Below are 24,763 nucleotides of genomic sequence, written 5' to 3'. Positions count from 1 at the left end.
GATGAATGAAATTACTTCATTGCTTTGCCATGTTATTTAGCTCAAGCAGTTTCAAGAACAGGAAGCACTTATTATGGTCATACACAAGGTCATCGGTATGCTAGGTTGAGCTGCACCAATCCACACTCCATCTAATGGAGAGTTAACTGACCTTGACAGAGAGAGAGAGAGAGAGAGAGAGAGAGAGAGAGAGAGAGAGAGAGAGAGAGAGAGAGAGAGAGAGAGAGAGATGTGTTGGAAGCGAGGTTGCTGTAATGGGAGCCAAGGGAAATCCTCCAAACTTACATTCTCCCCACTTTTGTCTCTCTTGTTAAACTATTTATTTAGTGACCACCTGTTGCTGTCTGAGAAGCACCCAGCTCTCCCTTTTCAGTCTGTTTAACCAGGTGGTGGCGCTGTACACCTTCAGTACCTACTAAACGTGGCCTCTATACAGTCTATGCTCTATACTAGGCTCCATTCATGATGCATGCCTGTGCATTCAAGGTTCAAGGGATAATTGATGGAGAGCCGGTCATTGTTGAGAAATAAACCCCGACAGGGTGATTAGACCCAGAGGGGGTTTATTTCTCAACAATGACCGGCTTGCCGTCAAAGAAACAAATGACCCAAAAGTAACAACAAAAGGAAGGATTTCATTGCTTATGGTAATGAAAGCAGTCCATTAATTCATGCTAGGTGCGTCCAGTGCAACGTGTCGTCTCGGAAAACAAGTGTTCATGAAATAGAATCCATTTGTGGTCAATGCCCATGGGTAACGCCCCCTAAACACCATATAAGGGCAGTTTTTGAAGATCTGGATCCTGATGTGTGGATCCTAATTCAAATAGTAATATCAACATGAAATTGACATGTTTCTCTTTTTAAATGGCCTAATGGATTTTGTGATGTTAGATATTGTCAGAATCTTGGTTTGTATGCATGTATGTGCTAAAGAGATATTGAAAGATGTTTCACCATGCAATGTAATACAATGAGGAGACTATTTTTTGATTATAACTTTCTGAGCAATGTTGAAGAACTATTGAAGAATTACCAAAATCTGGATAATTTCACCCACTCTACCTGTTGTATGTGATGAATTTTAAATTGATGCTATTTGTCATAGAATTGACACTAGGGATATCAAAAACCCAGCAATGGCAATAATTTAACATTTGTGATGCTGTAAATGCTTGCCTAAATTATGCTCCATTGTGGCGAAAATTGCCGATTTTTAAGCTCCCAGCATGTCACATCTGCAACTGAGTTTGTGGATTGTTAATTTTCACTACTCAACACCATTGTGCGCCAAAGTAGAAATCAGGCTTTAGTAGAGGATATGTGACTGAAATTATAAAGGGGCTGAACGCATGCGATATCCTCCAGTAGTTACTAACTACTGGAGTAGTTATAAAAGGATCAATGGACCAATAGTATTTTTTAGCCCATGAATCTAATAATCCAATCAAATTACTCTAAAACATATCATATACATTTTATTAAATTATATTCACACGTTTTCTATTTTACTAAAAAAAATTATGTATGTTTTCTAGCATTGATCAAACAAAATGTGTGAACTGCAGTTTTCTCTTATCTTTGCGAACGCGGAAGGAGGCCTCCGACCAAGTGGAGCTTACTATATCACCGTGCTTGGGTTGTGTGTGTGTGTGTGTTTGTCCCTTATTTATGGTCTTTCCGTGTGTGTTCACGCTCTCATTGGCTCGCGCCCCCATGTGACTCGAAACTCCGTGCTGAAATGCCAGCAGCTGCACTGCCTGTATACAGCCGGCAGAGTGCGGCAGAGTGCACTACTACAGTGTGGTTGAAATATGGCAGCCACAGTCAATCTGCGTTCGCTTCCAGCGTTCGCGCGTCTTACTTGTAGTAAGAGTGCTCTCGACCGCTCTTAAAATGTGTTCTTACATAAGACAAAAGCAAAAATAACAAAACTATGCTGAATCCCAGATAAGAACACATGCTAGTCGAGGAAAATGTTTGGCCTCACAGGTTTGGCTTCACAGGTTTGGTCTCAGAGGTTACTAGAATTATAGGAGGATGGATGGATGGATGGATGGATGGATGGATGGATGGATTGTGTTTTCCACACGTCTTCACTTATATCAATGTCCAGCTCTTTTTCACATCGTTGTTTCACATATTGTGGAGTCCTTATTCAATGATACAATTCCATATAGGTATACTTACATGACCTCTATTACTTATAAGCATCAGTAAATATAACTGGTGTGGTCCCTGGATTAGACTCTTTTATCTTTTTGCAAAAAAAATATATCGCTTAACAGTAAATATCTATAAAAGTCCTGCCTAGCCAATCCATATGCCTGTCAATATCCCCATTTTAACTATTATTGTTTTGTTTTTTTAAATGGCAGATCTGCCATTTTCAAATTGATACCTTATATCCATGATGTATATTATAAAGTTAAAGTGGTTCAACTGATTTAGATTCTACTTGCATGTTAACATGTTTAGCTGGGGACCCCCTGGAACCCCCTAATGGACTCATACTGTACATATATAAACTTTATTTCAGACACAATAGAGCGTCGCAGTTCCCGCCCACTTCCTGTTTTTTTTGGTGCCGGAAGAAAAAACTCAATGCATTTTTCCATTGACATTTCCAAAACTATTTATATCTATTAATTTAAGCCTCGAATCAAGCCATCATGACATGACATGAATCATAACCATAAAACGTTTGATTCTGTGATTTTTTTTTGTTGAAAACGGCAAAACAAAGGGTATTTATTAAATATAGTATATCATATAATTAAATATAAAATAAAAAAAAATCACAGAAAAAAACGTTTTATGGTCATGATTCATGTCATCTCATGATGGCTTGATTCGAGGCTTAAATTAATAGATATAAATATTTTTGGAAATGTCAATGGAAAAATGCATTGAGTTTTTTCTTCCGGCACCAAAAAAAACAGGAAGTGGGCGGGAACTGCGACGCTCTATAGGTCCATATAAGAAACAGAGACACAAAACAGACAATAACAACACATAGATATAGCCTGAGTGCCAGTTTTCACTCCATATAGCCCAGATCAGACATCATAATTCAAATGAAAAGTTCTGGATTTAACATTTACACTGTTTTGCATCTTGAAATAAATTGAAAGTCGATGCAAACAATTCCTACAGGTGTCCCAACTTATCATTATTATTATTAATATTATTATCAACAGCTACATCAACATTTCCAGCCTGTTGACTTATAAACTGCATAAAAACAACTATTCTATTCTACATTCTATAGAGTACATTATTGAGACAAAGAATAAAAAGGTAGTGTGTACAGTATATATGTGTATATTATGATATTGACTCTACAATAAGTATGTAATAACTATGTAGAGGATAGTTTTATAATCAGTGTTTATAGAATCAGGATCAATTCAAACAAACAGCTGTGAGGACAGTTTGTTGACATGACAATAACAGTCCAATAAACTACTAACTGATGACAATAATAATAAACACTCTTATAGATTCATATAAGTATTCATTATGTCAATCATTTTATATGTGTAATAAGAAAATCATTCTTACCAGGACAGATCATAATGTACAATTATTAATGTTGTATTCTACATTAACAACAACCTTTAAACAGTCTGAGGATGAAAGAGACGAAGCTACTCCTTGTTGGCTGCAGTTGCTCCATATAGCCAGCAGGTGTCATCAGAAAACCATTTCATAGACTGATAGACATTTTCAAATCAAGGATCCCAAATATGTATTTGGCCACAGACCATCTGAAATGATTTTGTGCCAGGGACCCCCAAACAAGATTTTTGTTGTGGTGTTTGTTGGGTATCTTTCAAAAACATTCAAAATATTTCACGTTTTTGACAAGATTATTTGATAAAATATCAGATCTACAAGGTCACAACGCGCTGTGACCTTGTAGATCAGCTATTATTAGTCGCTTGTTTTCATAGACCTGGCTGCTTATTTCTCTCGCAATCTGGCAATAGAGTTAGACAAAAATAATAATGTTGTTAAATGTATCAAAAATATGTTTGTCCATCAAAGTGTGGACATATATGATATGATGTGCTGGGGTGGGGGCTTGATGTGGGCAGACATTTCTAACTTGTGATTGGGTGAGCAGCCTACAGCTCGCCTCCAAAGTCTGCTCACTGCAAACCTCCACACGCACACACGCACACACGCACACACGCACACACACACACACACACACACACGCGCGCACACACACACACACACACACACACACACACACACACGTCAAGATGCAGGATATTTCACCAGTTCCATGAACACAAAACACAACAAAACACTGATATGACTACAGTCACCACTTGTTGAGAATGTGTCTCAGAGGCAGATTCATATCAGGATGTTGATGATAGAGCAGGGGTGATGCAACTTTAATGATGGAGTAGGCCACTATATTTCCACACTCACTCCAGAGGGCCACACATACTGTCTGGCAGACACCTCTTATCTCCGTATTTTACATTCGCCATCTTTTTCGCCATTCTATGTCACACAAAAGTAGCAAAGATAGCCAATCTACAAGCTCAAAATGCGTGGCAGCGCGACACGTTTTGAGCGGCTATTTTTGCTCTTTTTGAATTGTTGGTGCTATTTTTTAATTGGAATCCTGAAAAGTAACATTTCTATTTAATTTCAAATGCATTTAGTTTATACTTGTTAACTTTATGAACTTAAATACAAGGGTTGGACATAAAAAAGACAATAGAATTGTAATACTAGTCATTAAGCTATAGACTGAAGTAATTAAAGCGGGTCATGTTTGCATGTTTAGAATTGTAACAGCTGAAATCAATAATATATCAGTATTCTGATATTAACCTGGGGGCCGCATTAAGTGAAGGTGGGGGCCGCCAGTTGCCCATGTAGAGAGAGGACAGAGGAGAGAGGGAATAAAGAGGAAGAAGGGTCGCACAGGTCATTTCCCAGATTTTGATTGGGCTCTGCCACACCAGAGGGTTGGACCCGATGCTGTACATCTGAATATTACCCCACACGACCGAAGACATGCTGGGGTTCCACCTAGAAGGGTTCATGGTCCACAGAGAGGCTCCAGGAGAAGATATGCCGGGGTTCCACCTGGAAGGGTTCATGGTCCACAGAGAGGCTCCAGGAGAAGATGGACAGCGACAGCGGCAAGCAGTACCGGTCTGGGACCCAGTCTGAGACCCCGTGAACGCAACAGTGTTGTAAATAAAAACATGCCATCATAAAAAACATGCCATTTATTCGGTTACAGAATTTCACAGAGACTGCATCATCACAACTGGACTTTTACCAACCTGGTATTTGTTTTTGTTTCTCTCTTAACCCCCTCCTTTCATGCACGCACACACACACACACACACAAACACACAGGCACGCACGCACGCACGCACGCACGCACGCACGCACGCACGCACGCACGCACACACACACGCACGCACGCCCACGCACACACACGCACACACACATGCACACATATGCACACATCCCCCCATGCCCTCGACCAGATCCAGACTTTGCCTTTTGGTTGATTTTTTTTTTAGAAATGTTTAAAAAGTTCAAAATGTTCGAAAAATGTAAAAAATATATTCCATTTTATTAAAACGGCAAGGTCACACAAATGTCTCCATAAAAAACACAATTTTGAGGCAATAATAAAATCAATATAAAACAATGCATTATAGTTTAGCCATGTTTATTTCGAATTATGTTAAAAAACAGAACCATTTTTTTTGCACTGTCGAAATCACAAACAATGAGATGAATATCAGATTAAAATATACCAAAAAAGAAAAATCACAAGGCACAAAGTCCACCAAAATTATATGCTCATAATATACACACATAAAAACATCCCAATCGAGCTCACATTTGTATGTTAAAGGGATACTTCACTCTCGGGCCGGGGACACATTTAAAAAAAATATTAAAAATAAATGAAAAAAGTTATGGAAAATTCATGGCCCCCTCACGACACGCAGTGTCCTACTAATGTGTGAGGGGGCCATGAATTTTCCATAACTTTTTTCATTTATTTTTAATATTTTTTTTAAATGTGTCCCCGGCCCGAGAGTGAAGTATCCCTTTAAGTGTCTTTTCAAATTGTGCCCTTTCCACGTCACAATTATAAAAATATGTTTGAGTATGATGTATGTGTATGATAGCACGGCTAATGGTAAAAATATTTTACAACAGAGTATCAACTGGGGCAACTCCTGGAAAAATTGACTTTTAACTTTAAGAATAGAGAATTGGGTGAAAGTTTGTGTGGAGTTTGGATGTTCTCCCCGTGTCCCCTAGGGTAGGTACCCTCACAAAAAACATGCAGTAATCCTGGTATCTACGTATACTGCCTCCCCCTGGTCAGCCGGGGCGCCTGATGGAGGGGAAGGGAACTGGTTGGAATAATCTGTTCCTTCCACGTGCTATGTCCTAACGGGGAAACTCCCCCCTGTCAGGTGATAAGAAGCGGTCTGCTCACTCCTCATGCATTGAAGGAAGCATGAGCTCAGTTCGGGGCTCTCCCCAGACTGGCAGAGGGAGAGTAGCGCCCAGGATTACAAGATTAGGCAATATGGGTGAAAAATGGGTTACAAAATTGTGTGAAAAAAAAAAGAATAGAGAATTGTAAATCCATGCAACCTCAACCAACAAAAACAAAAAAACATAATTAAAAACATAAATCCATCTGCAGTAAATTACATCTTTACAACGTTGCTGCTTATAGTAACTAAGATTTAAATTGAACTCTGCGTCTGAGAGTACAAATGTAACCAAATGGACCCGCTGCCTTTGAGGGCCATGAGGTGTGAAGTCAGCCTTTTGCCTTTCCATAGCTGACCTTCTCACAACACATTGCAACGTGCTGTTGTGAGTGTTCAGAAAGGCATTGTAAATCACAGATGAATACAATGTCGGCTTTGAAAACACTGGCCGACTTCATGTCTCTGAAGCCTCAGTCCCTCTCCCTCTGAGGGAGCGGAACATTGTTAGCGTTAGCATGTAGCTAACAAAGTATCACAAACAGTTGAATGTGACGTTGCCTTCCAAAAGTAATAAAACAAATCACCAATAAACGTTAACAGACTATAATCGATTATATCACATCACTGCATCGATTCACAACTGTGCACGGCCGCATCGCGATGCGTCTTAGAATCGATTATTTTCCATTCCTCTGATTTCTAGTCATCAGACAACATTAGGATGTTTTTATAAATGATAAATCAAGGTTTGTCCAAACCCAGTTGGTCATGAAGGGTGAGATCTAGTTGATGAAGTCCAGTGATCATCGCCAGAGATGCTATATACCCTTTCTTTCTCACAATGTCGATTAGTTCTCGGGCTCTTTCTTGTTTGATTTCTTTTGCTTTGACCATGGCCATCTCTTCATCGTTGAGAATCTTATCTTGCAACAGTATGTCCAGCAGACCATTGATCACGGCCTCTGACACTCGATCGATGAACTTCATGCGAACAGAAAGCAGCGGATCTTCTTCCTGTAGGGGAGTCTTCACTGTCGACACAGAAAGCAGAGTCTTCACTGTCGACACAGAAGGCTGAATGTTGCTAACCAAGTCTTCACCATCTGGAGGGAAAATAATGTCTTGATGTTACAGTTGTACTGTAAGAGGAAAAAAGAGTGGTTGAGATAAATATTTAACAGAAAATAATGTCATTATATGAATGATAAATAAAGCTCTCATACATCCCCACGTAAATAGTAGTGTAACAACTGGTACTGGAAGGAAATGATAGTGCTTTTAGAATTAAAGTCTTAGATTTATAGTGCTGTGTGACAGGATCTTTAGAAAACTGCATATTGTAGGAGATTAGAAGAGTAGATATCCTGTGAGTACATATACACTGCTTTAAACTCAGCTATTCTGATTATTTGAGAAATACACTAATACTTAGATTTTTATACTGTGCGTATATTTGAATCATTTGTAGATCTAAAAGTGTTTAGTGAGTTTAGTATAAATGTGTCACTATAACCTTATATTCCAAAGACTGTGTTTATCAAGCATGAGATGAGATCATAGTTAAAGGCCCTCTTCCTCTTTCTCTCTCTCACTCCCTTTTGAAGGGAGTGTTTCACGGAAACTACAGGCAAACTATTTTTGCCTTAAAGTTAATGTTAGTTCATAAAGATAGTAATGTTTTTTGGTCTAAACGATCGTATACTCTTATTGTAATACTAACTGGTAATAACTAAAAGCTTTAAATGGATATCAATTGCCATCAAATTGCACAGCAGAACTCAGTGTGTTAGTTCCCAGTAAACTGAAACTCAACAAGGTACTCCCAAATGCCCTGGCCAACTCATTTTAGACAATAACTCTATAGAGAATTATCAGCACCCCAAGTTAGGGAGGAAGACAGTCCAGATGCCTTGGACGGGATGCATGGGAGCCAAGGTCACTGTGAAGCGTGAGACAGCAGGAAGCCTGATCCCCTTTGTTGGACCAACAGCGACATCTATTGATAATGTTTTATTATAATCTATATTTGACTTATAAGGCTCTGCCAGGGAAAGATTTCAGCATTACAGACTTTTCGCCCTGTGTGCTGGATTTACTTGTGCCAGGGAGAGAATTTTGTATCTCAGAGCTCTGAACTGAACTGTTGGTATTGTATCATCCTGTTTTTGATAATTCATTCTGATTATTTCATAGGTTCATAAATAATTGTAAACTTAGATTAAAGGGTAATAAAATAATTGGATTTAAACAATTATAAATCACCTGTTTAGTGACTTTTATTCAAGGGTATTAACTCCTCACTGAACCGTGCACCTTGCTTATTTATGATTTACTTAGACCTTAGTTTTATGGTGTGAAGGTTCAGGTTAATCTTAACAGTACATTTATAGCAAGGACAGAACGAAAAGAATAATGTCACCTGTGAGTAAGTCAGCATTGTTCTGGAGCTCTAGTGGTTTCCCACTGTAGTTTTCTTTTTCTTTTTGTTCATTTATTGAGCTCCTCATCTGTCATATTAAAACTCTTGCATTTGGACAGCTGTGCCTCTGGCTCTTTGTTCTGCCATTGTTCTACCTTCTCCTGACTCACACCAGCTTGTTAAACAGTTGGTCTTAGCACATGTGCCTGGGTTACACACCTGCTGCTGACAGCACACCTGTCTGCAGCATCCAGATGCAAAGCATCCATGGTTACTTACAAGTGTGTGTGTGGGGTGGATACGCTGCATTTGCATGATTTAGTTTGTGTTTATTATGTACTTGTATATTATAAGTATGATGGATGTCAGGGAAAAAAAAGGAAAAAATGAATATTAGGAATCAGGAATTGGAACCGTTAGGAACCGGAATCGTTAAGAGGGAATCGGTAAGGAATCGGAACCGTTAAAATCCTAACGAGTCCATGACCATGTTTTCAATAGGAACTAACCGTGTCACAGTCAGTGTGTGAAGCGCTTAACAAGTTTATAATGAACTGATATTAAAGGTAGGGTAAGTGATATTTTAGCCGCGAGGTTCTCAGTTCGATCCCGGGCTCCCCCAGAGTTAGTGTCGAAGTGTCCTTGGGCAAGACACTGAACCCCTAATTGATGAGCAGGTTGGTGCCTTGCATGGTTTCCTCCTCCATCGGTGTGTGAATGTGTGTGTGAATGGGTGAATGTAATGCACAATCTATGTAAACCGCTTTGGATAAAAGCGCTATATAAATGCACCATTTACCCTTCGTTTTTCTCAATATTTATAAGCCTTTTGGATTGAAATTCATTCGATTTCCCCTACCAGTTTTATAGCAGTTGCGGCCACCGTACGGCAGCACGTGAGGTCCTCTGACGTAGCTTGCCCCAAAACACATTCGCCCCGGGGTAAATCCAGTGGTATTCATCTGGTATTCCTAAACCTAACCTCAGTAAACTATGCCAAAAAACCTAACCTTATTCCTAAACCTAACCTCAGTAAACAATGCCTAAAAACCTAACCTTATTCCTAAACGTAACCTCAGTAAAAAGGTGCCAAAATCTAAACTTATTCCTAAACTTCTCCTCAGTAAAACTATGCCTAACCCTTAACTTACTTCGAACCTTATCCTCAGTAAAACAAATACAAGATTACTAGAACCGCTGGTATGTGAAAAAAATGGGGGTGAGTGTGTTTTGGGGCAAAGCTTCCGCGTTACTTTGGCATAATGGCGACGCCGAAAAAGGTTGGGAGAAAGCGGCATGTTGTAGTGGACAGAGGACATGTTGAAGTGGACAGAGGACATGTTGAAGTGGACAGAGGACATGTTGAAGTGGACAGAGGACATGTTGAAGTGAACAGAGGACATGTTGAAGTGGACAGAGGACATGTTGAAGTGAACAGAGGACATGTTGTCAGAAAGCACCAGGTTCTTACTCTGTCTCTCGGCCTCATTACAGGAGATGACCACTCTCTGGATCTCCTCTTTGTCCAACACAACCGTCTAGTAGGACACACACACACACACACACACACACACACACACACACACACACACACACACACACACACACACACACACACACACACACACACACACACACACACACACACACACACACACACACACACACACACACACACACACACACACACAATGCAGTGTATCCATTAAACACACACCACTGTCTACAACAAACACATTAAACCACATTATTACACAGCTTGGTTGAATGCTTGATTCTGATTGGTCAATCAGTGAATTCATTGGTGAGTTATTTTTCAATATTATGACCTATGAACTCAATAATAGAGCGCTGTCAAATGAAAGACTCAACAGGTGGTTAGGTGTGTGTGTGTGTGTGTGTGTGTGTGTGTGTGTGTGTGTGTGTGTGTGTGTGTGTGTGTGTGTGTGTGTGTGTGTACCTTGTCACTGAGCTGGTCCAGGTAACTGTGTGCGTTGAAGGGCTGGACCCTCAATAGACCCAGGGCCTCCAGCCTGAGGCTGTCCAGCAGAGAGGCCTTGTCCTGGGCAGCCACCGCCTCCTGCACCTGCTTCACCGCAGCCAGCACTGGATGGATGGACCAACACACACACACACACACACACACACACACACACACACACACACACACACACACACACACACACACACACACACACACACACACACACACACACACACACACACACACACACACACACACACACGTTATGTGAATATACTTTTCTTGCTGGATCTTCTCAGTGAGATGTCTCCTGCGTGTAACTGTGTAGAATGGGTGAAAGACTCCACTGTGTTTGTGTTACTACTGTGCTATGAAAACTGTAGGTATGGGTCATAACGAGGTGGTGCGAGGCCATTTGGACCGGAGCGGAGCGGTGTGGTGCGGTGTGGTGCGGTGTGGTGTGGTGTGGTGTGGTGTGGTGTGGTGTGCTGCGGGGCAGGGCTACTGTGTTGAAACCCGGCATATTTGATCGACTACTTCAAATGTGAGGTGGACTCAGGCAAATACTGTGGCATGGTCATGTTGGACCTCCAGAAGGCATTTGAAGGCATTAAATCACTCTATACTGATTGATAAGACAATCGGTTTTGATCAGTGAACTGGATGAATCCTATCTGGAGGGGAGAGAACAGGTGGTGGAGGTGAACGGAACCCTGTCCTTCCTGCGAACAGTGAAGTCGGACTGAATAATGACTTGAATAATGACTTCACTGTAGCCTATAGTAGCCTTTTCATAAATTATATTTGTACTTAGGCTGTCCTGAAAGTTTATAATATTTAGAGAAATGTAAAGTTTCAAATACAAAAGTAGAAGAAGTAGTAGGCGAGAATTAGCAAACTGGACATTTAGACTGAATGTTTCCTTTATCCTCATCATGCGCTAAAGCACGCAACTGTTTCGCCAGGTTTTATTTTTGTTGTTTCTCATAAGCGTGTATCTGTCAACAACACAGTAGTCTCTGTCTGTGCCTTAACTTCAGTGCGCTGACCCTCTCCCAGCCCCGCCCCCTTGCTTCAACAATATGGGAATAGGCAGTTTGCATCCTTCCTCCTCCCAGTGAGCTGTGGTGTTCCTCAAGGAAGCATACTAGGGCCTTAACGGTTCCTAATTTACGTTAACAACATGACATCAGCATGTGACTGCAATTTGTTCTTGTTCGCAGATGACTGCTCGCTAAAATCCGTCAAACTATCATTACACCTGGGTAAAATGTTTCAGTCCAAAATTAACCTCAGTAAGGCCACAGACTTTACGATCAGAATGGGTGATGATGTTATCACAAGGAAAGAAGAGATTACCTATATGGGTTATATTTTAGATTAAACAAATATTTCCGGTGATAATCCAGAAAGTCAACCAAAGAATAATAGTTTTGGGCAGGGTCTCCTCGTTGGTCAGTAGGAACACACTGAGGACACTAGCTGGAGCACAAATACAATATCATTTTGACTATGCATGCACCTCATGGTACTATAGCACCTCATAGCATTAAAACCAAAACTACAGACCTCTCAAAACATACTAATCATCACAACTACTAGACCTCACACCTAGGACTCACCTAACCCCTGCTCATGATGCTAGGGTGGGATGGCTCAGGGTAGAGGACAGAGTCAAACAACTTGCAATGGACCTGGTCTACAAGATACTCAAGGGACCAGTGACCATGTACCTGTCAGACTACTTCACTAGAGTGAGAAACGCTCATGGGCACAACACCAGAGGGAGCTCCACTGATGACGGTCCCCCCAGGTTTTGGCACAAACATGGGAATTAATACATTTTACTGTTATGCCACCAAAATGTGGAATGCCCTACCAACAGCCATCAAAAAGTGTGATTCCCTTTCTCTACCCTCTTTCAAAACCGCCATAAAAGAACACCTGTCTGGAATTTTCAACAGGACCTAGACTACTAGAAATTGACCCTGGTTCTTACTTTGACTCCTGGCTGCAGCATTACAGGAGATGACCACTCTCTGGATCTCGTCTTTGACCAACACCACCGTCTAGTAGGACACACACACACACACACACACACACACACACACACACACACACACACACACACACACACACACACACACACACACACACACACACACACACACACACACACACACACACACACACACACACACACACACACACACACACACACACACACACACGTATCCATTAAACACACACCACTGTCCACAACAAACACACATGACAGCATACACATTAAACCACATTATTACACGGCTTGGTTGAATGCTTGATTCTGATTGGTCAATCAGTGAATCCATTGGTGTGTTACTTTTCAATAATGACCTCTGAACTCAATAACAGAGCGCTGTCTAATCAAAGACACAACAGGTGGTGAGGTGTGTGTGTGTGTGTGTACCTTGTTGAGGTGGTCCAGGTACCTGCGTGCGTTGGCGTCCTGGACCCCCTCCAGACCCAGATCCTTTTGCCTGAGGCTGTCCAGCAGAGAGGCCTTGTCCTGGGCATCCACCGCCTCCTGCACCTGCTTTACCGCAGCCTGCACCAGGCTCACTGGATGGATGGATGGATGGATGGATGGATGGATGGATGGATGGATGGATGGATGGACGGACACACACACACACACACACACACACACACACACACACACACACACACACACACACACACACACACACACACACACACACACACACACACACACACACACACACACACACACACACACACACACTTTATATGTCTTGATGAATTGAATACACAGGACCACAATGGAAAACAAACTCCCAGGGCTTTTTGTGTTATCCTTTTAGCATTATTGTATAAATGTTCTAGGGTTGCCAACAGCAATACGGGACGGGACGGGTCTCCAACTGTCTGACACAAGGTGCACAGATGTGTCCATTTAACACAGACAATGATGTGCCCGCCCACCTGAGGAAATCTCACACAAGCACACACATACAAACACACGAGCGCGCACTGCGCCTTTACAATCGATACGACACACCTCCCCACCCCCCAAGACATTTTCTCAACGGATCTGCACGATTCACACACATGACCTATTTGGATTCAAAACGGCGATTTTCACCGAAAAGCTACAAGTTTGCTTGCCTGTAAACTCCTTTAGCCAGATTCCAACACCCAAATCTCTGCTCACTCGCTCACTCCACACTCGGTCAACCAGCTTAACCCATGTGTCCCAAATGGCCGAGACCGGAGAGAGAGTGAGCTCTACAAGACGCTTGGAGCTTCTAACAGCGAGTGTACAATCAGTGTTCATTACAGCCTGTTCTCGTCCGCTCACCGGAAGTGTTGACTGCCTATCTGTTCTGTTATTGGATGGACCGTCTCCTCAGGCTATGGGATCGAACAGTGGCGGCCCGTCAATATCTTCCTTGAATAAATATTACTTTAAAATATATTCTATATATGTTTTAAATGATCAAACCAACAAGGTAAATATTATATAGTGAATGACTAGTGAGTGAAATGTATAATCTACCATAAAAGTAGATAAAAAACATTCTACTGTGCCTAAACTTAATGCTGTGTGCTCAAAAATCTTTAAACATTGACTCGCAAGTTAGTTCGCGCATGCGTATAGTTCTCTCTTCAATGCAAGATAACGGCGCTTCCTTGTGCGCAGGTTTGCTACGCCTCTAGCACATAGACATCTATACATAAAGATATCTATACACATACATATTACATATCTATACACATAGAACTGTACTGACTGCTGCTGCTCATTCCAACTGCTGAGCTTCACTTTCTATGCCTGTTATGTCTATGCTGACTGAGTTACGCTTCGACGCACACCGGTATCGTCGATGTACAAGCCCACATGCGTCGCGGAGGTGACTTGTTGTGCGTTTGTAGATCAGCGATTTTCTATGTGCGATACCGTCGTGTGTTGAAGTATAAACCAAGCTTATTGAGGCATGAAAAGCACCACAACTCACTGAGTTCTCAAACGATTTACACACGGTTTGGTTTGTATGATACAGGATTAAGAATGCTGGCTTTCATACCAAAATGCTTACATAGATAACGGATTCGCGGATTGCACGCTGTGTTCATGATTTTAGGGATTTTGTTTCAAACAGAGCATTCCTGCAAACTTTAGAAGCCAATCTTAGCCAAGACATGTTTCATTTACTGACTATAGAGATACTGTGTACTGATTTGCGTGATGTTTGGACAAAATCTGTAGCAGGAATATCAAAAACTGTGTTTTTCAATAAATCGGCCTCCTGGTGCCGCTATAACAGGCCCATGTGAAGATTTCGGGGCAGTGGTTCTGCTCAGGCATTCAGGGAGTGTGTGTGCACAGTTTCGCTGCGAGTGGAGATTAGCTGCTCACAGACGGACGGACGGACAGGGTGCAAAACATAGTCTCTAGACGTCCTAGACTCTTCTCCCTTCCCGAAAACACCCTGGACAACACTCCACACATCAGAGACTCGTCCTCCTGGCTCCCAAACTGTGAATAAACTCCCCATTGCAGTTAGAACTGCAGATTAACTCACAATGTTCCACAGTAGTCTGAAGAGTCACCTCTTCAGACTCACCTTACAGTAGTGCACAAAATAGCAGATCTACAAGCTCACAATGCACCGCAATTTGATACGAGTTTGTAGGTCTGCTGTTTATTGGGTCCATTTGGTTAAACTGAGGTTAGTGTCTTAGAGCTGTTGTGAGTACATTATTGTAAAGGCAGCTCACTTGTAAAGTTGTATATGAACCACACAAGGATTTATGTTTTGTTTTTGAGGAGATGGACATGTTCACACTTGGTAGGCTAAGCCTATACCATTAATTTATTTTGGTTGACAATTTAATTTAATGTTAAGATATTAATGTTTGAAGGAGAGTGATTATACACACATCACAATAAATCATCAAAACACCATCCAGAGAATGGTCACGAAATTGCCGTTTGGGACTCATTACTCATTAATACACTTGACTCTGTGTATTAATGAGTAATGACTGGTTTCTCTCACCTTGTTTCCTTGCTGCTTCTTGGAACATCTGGTTGGTGTAGTGGCTTCCACCGTTCTTCTTCACCATCTGGTTGATTTTCACCAGCAGCCCCTTGACCTGAGAGGGATCCTTGTCTTCGTTGTTAAAGACATGATAAAAACCACTATATTTTCTGATTAATTCTAGTAGATCTGAAGAATCTTTCACAAATTCTTCAATTGTTTTATCTTTAAGCTCGTCACCATGAGTGAAGAGAATCATGGTGTATTTGTCTGAACATTCTCCAAATTCTTTCTGAATCTTTGCCACAACGTTCCTCTCCTCTTCTGTGTATCTCCCTACACTGATCACAGCCAGGAACACATGAGGACCAGGAGCAGCAAAACGAATACACTTTGTGACCTCTTGAATGGTTTCATTATTACTGAACTTAGTGTCAAACAAGCCTGGAGTGTCAATAACAGAAACCATTCTACCATCCACTACACGACTGGCCTGACTACAGGTCTTTGTCACTGAGTTGAATGCACCACTGGATTCAAATGCTTCAGGACCAAGGATGGTGTTTCCTGTGGCACTCTTTCCAGCTCCAGTCTTCCCCACCAGCACAATCCGGATTTCTTTATCATTTATGAGATCTGAAAGAAAGAAAGAAAGAAAGAAAGAAAGAAAGAAAGAAAGAAAGAAAGAAAGAAAGAAAGAAAGATAGAAGTGTTGATCATGTTACAGCAACATGACTTTAATTGTCTCCGCCAGGCCGAAAGGCATGGCGAGAGAGTATGTTTTACCCCCTGTCTGTCCGTCCGTCCGTCCGTCCGTCCGTCTGTCTCTGAACAGCTAATCTCCGGCACTGTTGGCCCGGTCACTGCGAAACTGTGCACACACACTCCCTGGATGCCAATTCAGAACCTCTGCCCCATTTTTTTTACATGGCCCTGTTATAGCGCCACCAGGAGGCCGATCTGTGCAAAACCCATTTTGGGATATTACTCCTACAGATTTTACCCAAACATCACACAATTCAGTACACAGTATCTCTATAGTCATGTGATCAACACGGATCTGTTTGATTTTCCATATTCCATCCTGATTGGCTAAGGTTGGCTTCCAAAGTTTGCAGGATTGGTCCGTTTTGAACTAAATGCCTCAAATCATGAACACAGCTTGTGTTTTCCATGAAATTTCACATGCACATTGCCACTAGGCCGAGGAAGAAATGCCAGTTGAAAATCTTCCAATCAGCCTCATGGTGGCGCTATAAAAGGCCGATTTGCGTTTTTAACTATAACTGCACCGATCTGCGTGAAACTTTGCACGCATACTCCCTAGAGGCCAAGGAAAAACATCTGCCCTGCATTTTTCACATTAGCCTTTTATAGCGCCACCAGGAGGCCGACTTATGTAAAACATTTTTTTTGAGATTAAGCCTTCAGATTTTATCCAAATTTCACGCAAATCGGTACACATGATCTCTATAGTCATGTGATCAAGATGGATCTGTTTGATTTTTCATATTCCATCCTGATTGGCTAACATTGACATCTAAAGTTTGCTGGAATGGCCCAATGGCCCGATTGCGGTTGAACTTTGCACTTTTGCACTACGTTGAAAAACTAACGCCACCCTTTTAACATTGCCCTATTGTAGCGCCACCAGGAGGCAGGAAATTTGGTCCAAACATCATGAAAATCAGTACACATTATCTCTATAGTCAAGTGATCAAGATGGTTCCGTCCGATTTTTTATATTCCATCCTGATTGGCAAATTCCGAACATTGCTGGCCCACAATGACCTACCTAATGTGGCGGAGACCTGTGCTCCAAGGAGCACTTTTTCTAGTTGGTGCATAATTTAAAGTTTAGGCTCTCTAAGTTATAGAAGGCTATGAATTAGAACAAAATGCCTCAAATCATGAACGCAGCTTGCGATTACCTGGCGGAGACCTGTGCTCCGAGGAGCACTTTTCTAGTTATATTTCATACTCATTTTATTTAGCTAACTAAAACTCCTCACAGTTCAGAAACTTAACTTTTGCAGATTATTTCTCCGTTTCAATAATAACAATTGGTATTGTATTTTATATTGTTTTTATCGTTGATTAGATTTTTGGTCAAAAATGTGGTTATCTTTTCTTAATAAACTCGTTTTTTTTGTATTACCTATTACTGTAATGTTACCACAAAATTGACTGAAATAAACTAAACTAAACTAAACTAAAATTAGTCACCTTTACAACGAGGTATAACTGTAAGGATTGTGCAATCGTGGAATGAGCAACACAGCTAAACATGTGGGTAGCGCCTCCAAAGAAGTTGCCAAAATGCCCCAATATACTTCTGTTGGTAATCACTGTAGTTTTGAGCTGCCACACCTGTGACTGGCACACACCTGTGACTGGCACACACCTGTGACTGGCACACACCTGTGACTGGCACACACCTGTGACCTGTGACTGGCACACACCTGTGACCTGTGACTGGCACACACCTGTGACTGGCACACACCTGTGACTGGCACACACCTGTGACTGGCACACACCTGTGACTGACACACACCTGTGACTGGCACACACCTGTGACTGGCACACACCTGTGACTGGCACACACCTGTGACTGACACACACCTGTGACTGGCACACACCTGCTGGCCGGTGAGTGCCAGTCACAGGTGTGTGACTGGCACCTGAGCATGGGTCTTGCAAATCTCTGGAATATAAAAAGCCTATGGTCCCTCAGTGAATCAACCAGTCTTCTTGAGGTGTTGTCTTCCTGGTACGGCCACTTCGTGGTCTGTCTTTGACTTTACCAGTCTCACGGAATGGTACCAGGGCTGACACCAAATAATGCTGCCACTCTGCGTAACGGAACACCAGCTTCCACTTGCCCCATTACACAGGTCTTATCCTTAAGGGACAAACGTGGCATCTTTCCATGGGAGCAATGTTGCTGCTTGGAGCATACACACAAACTCAACAAAGTTGCAGAACCCATGCTCAGGTGCCAGTCACATTGTAAAGGTGACTAAATCAATGATAAAAATGATATAAAATACAATACCAATTGGTATTACTGAAGGGGAGAAATAATCAACCGAAGTTAAAGTTTCCGAACTTTTTGTGAAGAGTTTACATGTACATTAAACTACTAATCATCAAAGGGGGTCCGGGGACCCCCAAGGGTCCTTGAGGGGGTTCCAGGGGGTTCGCTGGCAGCAGTGGCACACTATTATACTATTACTCTGGCAGTCAAAGAGTTAGTGAGTAATGACTTGTTTCTCTCACCTTGTTTCCTTGCTGCTTCTTGGAACATCTGGTTGGTGTAGTGGCTTCCACCGTTCTTCTTCACCATCTGGTTGATTTTCACCAGGAGCTCAGTGACCTGAGAGGGATCCTTGCTTTCGTTGTTAAAGACATGATAAAAACCACTATATTTGCTGATTAATTCTTGTATTTCTGGAGAAACTTTCACACGTTCTTCAATTGTTTGACCTTTAAGCTTGTCACCATGAGTGAAGAGAATCATGGTGTATTTGTCTGAACTTTGTCCAAATTTTTCCTGAATCTTTGCCACAACGTTCTTCTCCTCATCTGTGAATCTCCCTAGTTTGATCACAGCCAGGAACACTTGAGGACCAGGAGCAGCATAAGAAATACAGTTTGTGACCTCTTTAATGGTTTCATCTTCACTGAACTTAGTGTCAATCAAGCCTGGAGTGTCAATAACAGAAACATTTCTACCAGCCACTACACCACTGGCCTGACTACAGGTCTCTGTCACAGAAATGGATGACACCTTGGCTGTAAATGCTTCAGAACCCAGGATGGTGTTTCCAGTGGCACTCTTTCCAGCTCCAGTCTTCCCCACCAGCACAATCCGGATTTCTACATCATTTGTTATGAGATAATCTGATAAATGAAGAAAGAAAGAAAGACAATGGCAGCATGTATTTATAAATTCATCATTTGAAGTGTGTTGATCATGTTATAGCAACAATGTTTTAATTGGTGCATCATTTAAAGTTTAGGCTCTCTAAGTTATAGAAGGCTATGAATTAGAGGGGCTAGAATTATTATATGTCATACAAATTTGATTTAGCTAACTAAAACTCACAAAGTTAAGAAACTTAACTTCGGCCGATTATTTCTCGCATCGTTTTTTTTATTGTTGATTAGTCACCTTCACAACGAGGTATAACTGTAAGGATTGTGCAATCGTGGAATGAGCAACACAGCTAAACGTGTGGGTGGCGCCTCCAAAAAAGTTGCCAAAATGCCCCAATATGCTTCTGTTGGTAATCGCTGTCGTTTTGAGCGTGTGCCAGTCACAGGTGTGTGACTGGCACCTGAACATGGGTCTTGCAACTTTGACAGAGATCTCTGGAAGATAAAAAGCCTATGGTCCCTCAGTGAATCAACCAGTCTTCTTGGGGTGTTTTCTTCCTGGTACGGCCACTTTGCGGTCTGTCTTTGACTTCACTAGTCTCACGGAACTTGTTTGTAAATGGTACCAGGGCTGACACCAAATAATGCCACTCTGTGTATCATTGCACCATGGGCCTTATTCTGAAGGGACAAACCTGGCATCTTTCCATGGGGGCAGTGTTGCTGCTTGGAGCATCAACACAAACTCAACAAAGTTGCAGAACCCATGTTCAGGTGCCAGTCACACACCTGTGACTGGCACACTGTCACTTTGTAACGGTGTACTCCTTGGATGTGACCCTTCCATTCCCACCGGGTTTGCTCAATTTGGCGACGCCCCCCTTGGCCTGGGAGGCCACGCCCCACCCCCAGCCATTGGCGTTAACACAAACAGCATACTGATGCAGATTTTAAGACAGCAAGACGTAAACAAAGAAACAACAAACGACAAAGAAACACACCAAAGGGAGAAAAAAGGCCCAACATTTTAACTGGGCGATACTTGACAATACCAAGCGACACTAGATGATTGGAGTCAAACAATACCAGCACCAAAACTAACAAAGGAGAAAACGAACACAGACATTCTGCAGAACATGTTCAACTATATCAGTGACAAATAAAATGTCTTACAAAATGTGTTATTTGTTATCTGTAAATAAATTGTTCCGACACTGCTGTATTTCATCAACCGATCCCTTGTTTAATTCATAGAAAATCAGCACAATGTTTCTAATTCAATATCAACATTTTACTATATGGACCATCAATACAATATAGACCTTTACTGACCCCTGGAGGGGAATTCATGTCATGGCATCAGTAGTAAAGTATATATTAGGTGTGTGTGTTATTTTATATCCATTAGACCATCCGTTAGACCACGGACCTGTTTGACCATGTTCGGTCCAGAATGATAACACATTCTCTACTGTAAGAAGCTCTTATTAAATTGAGTTATTTTGCAGTGTCATAGATGCACATGGCGTAGTGTCATCAGTGGGTCGTACCTAGGGGGGAGGAGTCGGCGGTATAGACCGAGGTATGTGGGGTTTTCAAACTCATATGCTGTAAAAGTATACCAATTTAAAAAGCAGGCGTCATGGCTTGCCAGATCACAGGCACAGAACCTTGTTGCCACTTGACAAGGAACGCTACATTAGCAAATTAAGCAAGAGTCCGATTGGAATGTTGTCCTGACTGGACAGAGGATCCAACACAACACAATGGCCCGAGGTTATCTGATTTAATCGCCTGGTAAGACTATTACATTTTCTATAGATATGATCAATTCAACTTATTACTCATAATATCAAAAAGCAAAAGCCATTCATTCATCAATGATGTTTATAGAACACGTTTTAGTGAATTCCAAGTACAGGAGACATCGACGCCATTAGAGTTTGGAAACACAGTTCAACATTACAGTCATTTAGCAGACGCTTTTATCCGAAGCGACTTACAATAAGTGCATTCAACATAGGTAGGGAAACAAAACTACTAATCACCAGAAGTCTCTTGTGCATTTTCAGCTAAAACAAGCAACCAAGAGTATACCTAGCGCTAAGGTAAAAGTGCAATATATCAGCTTCCTACAAAATAGCAAAATCAAATGAGCAAGAGCTAAAACAAATATGTGTATCGACTAAACAAGATCCAATAAAACAATACAACAATAAAGCAAGAGTTCGTACAACTAGTTAACAACAAGTAGGCAAGGCGAAGAGGAAGGGTAGTGTTTCCAATTGTAAATCTGGTAATGAACACGGAGCTAAAGCAGTGTGTAAATCCTGCATGATATTAAATGGCGCACTTCGCCAAATGATAATGGCGTCGGTACGTGCCGTTCACAAAACAGTCTCTAAACTGTACTTCAAATTCACTATAAACATTATTGGTGACTTAATGGCTGTTGGGTTTTGATATTATGGTAAGTTTAATTGATCATATCTTGTATTAGTGTCTCTACCAGGCGATTAAACACTCGCCCCAAAACACGCTCGCCCCCATTTTTTTTTCACCGACCAGCGGTTCTTGTATTGTTGTATTTGTTTTACAGAGGATAAGGTTTGAAATAAGTTCAGGGTTAGGCATAGTTTTACTGAGGTTCAGTTTAGGAATAAGGTTATGTTTTGGCACCGTTTTACTGAGGTTACGTTTAGGAATAAGGTTGGGTTTAGGCATAATTTTACTGAGGTTACGTTTAGGAATACCAGGTGTATCCCGGCGGGTTTGCCCGGGGCGACTGTGTTTTGGGGCGAGTGTTTTGGTATTCAGACGGAGATGGAGAGAGGGAAACAGATCTCCGATCTCAGTGGTGCTTGTGCTGAAATTTGACTCATGCAATAAGATATAAGGATAATCTGATAAACCACATGAACCCCAGCTTACGTATTCTGGGGGGAACATAAACCAAAAATTGCCAATCTAGCTCACAGTTACAACGCGTTCCGCATAGATTGGCAATGTTTGGTCTTTTTAGTCTCATATATCTTAATAATAAGTCAACTTTCTGAGGGCGAGTGGACGATTGTGTTCCAGCTGTCCTTCTGATGGATTTTTCTTGGCTGACAATGTTTCTATCGCCCATAAAATAGCTCTGAAAGTGATCCAAACGATCGTGTATGATGTAACTCTATGAGGCAGATCGTTCTGTTTTCCCCCAAGCTAAAATCGAATGGGGCGTTCCTGGGCGTTCCTGTCTATCTCCGTGTGTATCGATACCTGAATACAATTTCCCTTTAAGAAATAAGATAGCTACATGTGCCAGATAATACCCACATACAAATTACCAAGAGATACAAAAACCTTTTCTGTTGACACAGCCCTTACAACTGCAGTCATTCAGTCATAAGTAATACACAAAATAATTCAGACTTCAGCCTTTTTATAAACCATGTTTGTACTTAGGCTTTCTTCAAAAGTTTAAATTTAGAGAAATTTTAACATAAAATTAGTAGTAGTAGTAGTTGTGAGATTTAAACCAACATAGACTTAGGAACCACCAGTAGAATGAATCACCTCAGAATACAGAGTGATAATAAAACAGAAGACTTACCTGAAGTCTGGTCTGCTGGATTCACCAATGGAGCCATCTCTGAAACACATTAGAGTAAAATCATGTGTTAATCTGCACTTGAGGAACTATTAACCTGTTTACTGGAGCTTACAATATTTGTGGTAACACTTCATGAATATTATATTTTATTAAATTGTTGCTTAAGCAAAAACATATATATATATTTAATTATTATGTATGCTCTATTTTGTTTAACCATAATAAAATGACGTATGCAGTACAGCAGTTGATTGCCTGCAGTGGAACTCAGTACATCATGGATTTATCTTACCTTCATCATGATGAGTCTCTTTCACACCTACAGGGGAGAAAGATTACAGGTTAATACACATCATGTTAACTCTTACAAACACTATACATACATTTACTACATGAACACATGTTTGATCAATCAATTGGATCAAGAAGGTTTGACATGTTCTGTAAAAGTAGAGATGTGAGACAGTGATTGGTCAGTGGAGACAATTTACATTTTCACATTGTTATCATTATATATAGTGTGTATGTCATTGTTATCATTACACATACAGTATGCATGCGCGCACACACACACACACACACACACACACACACACACACACACACACACACACACACACACACACACACGTACATATATTTTTTTATATTATTACTTGATTGTGCCCCCATTGGCCAATTCCGTCACTACATCTAAAAGAAAGTTCACTAAAACTATTTCATGCATACACAATTTTTATAAAACAAAATGATTGATGAAGAAATACAATGAATTAATTGTATTATATTTGGTTTCATAATAAACACATTTTTGAGCGGACACATAGGCCTAGTGACTTGATGTGGTTTCCCTGTAGTCTACACAGGTGATAGAAGAGTGTTTAGAGTCAGCAATTCATATGGATTCAGGTAAAGCTTCAACACACCGTAACAGCAACAACTATCGAATAGTCCTCTCCAACACAAAGCTGGGCTGTCTGTAAGAATAAATAACAAAATAAATCCATTATTGTATGAAATGTTATATGGCAGGGAAATAATAGTGCTTAATTCTTTCACTATCACATTGCAATATGGCTTATTACTAAAACTAGAACTTCGGCCGCGCTGCGCGCGGCCTCAGCTCTATATCATATGATTATTATATTTGATTAAGATATATGATCTTATAATAATCATGGGGCACGTATAATCATTATCTAATAATCATATAATATAATGAATCATCATACATCTTATTAAGTAATGTGTTCACAGAGAGACAGACAGGCTAGATATAGATAGATAAATAGTTAGATAGATAGATAGATAGAATATTCGTTTTATGCTGAT

General features: G+C 41.0%; 1 protein-coding gene across 1 annotated transcript; it reads right to left on the bottom strand.

Moving 5' to 3' along the window:
• Positions 1–6,087: 6,087 nt before the first annotated feature.
• LOC308076490 (GTPase IMAP family member 8-like) lies at positions 6,088–24,379 on the bottom strand. The gene is made up of 10 exons (XM_080416812.1): positions 24,358–24,379; positions 23,724–23,750; positions 23,432–23,470; positions 19,234–19,857; positions 15,973–16,590; positions 13,359–13,510; positions 12,909–12,978; positions 10,886–11,031; positions 10,397–10,463; positions 6,088–7,609 (listed from the first exon to the last, which is right to left on the bottom strand). The coding sequence occupies exons 3-10, from the start codon at positions 23,466–23,468 to the stop codon at positions 7,248–7,250; spliced, it is 2,076 nt and encodes a 691-aa protein (XP_080272938.1). The 5' UTR covers positions 23,469–23,470; positions 23,724–23,750; positions 24,358–24,379; the 3' UTR covers positions 6,088–7,247.
• Positions 24,380–24,763: the final 384 nt, after the last annotated feature.

The sequence above is a fragment of the Gymnoscopelus braueri genome (assembly GCF_963280865.1).
Source record: "Gymnoscopelus braueri genome assembly, chromosome: 20".
NCBI lineage: Eukaryota > Metazoa > Chordata > Actinopteri > Myctophiformes > Myctophidae > Gymnoscopelus > Gymnoscopelus braueri.
This window is presented reverse-complemented; position numbering and strand designations above follow the sequence as displayed.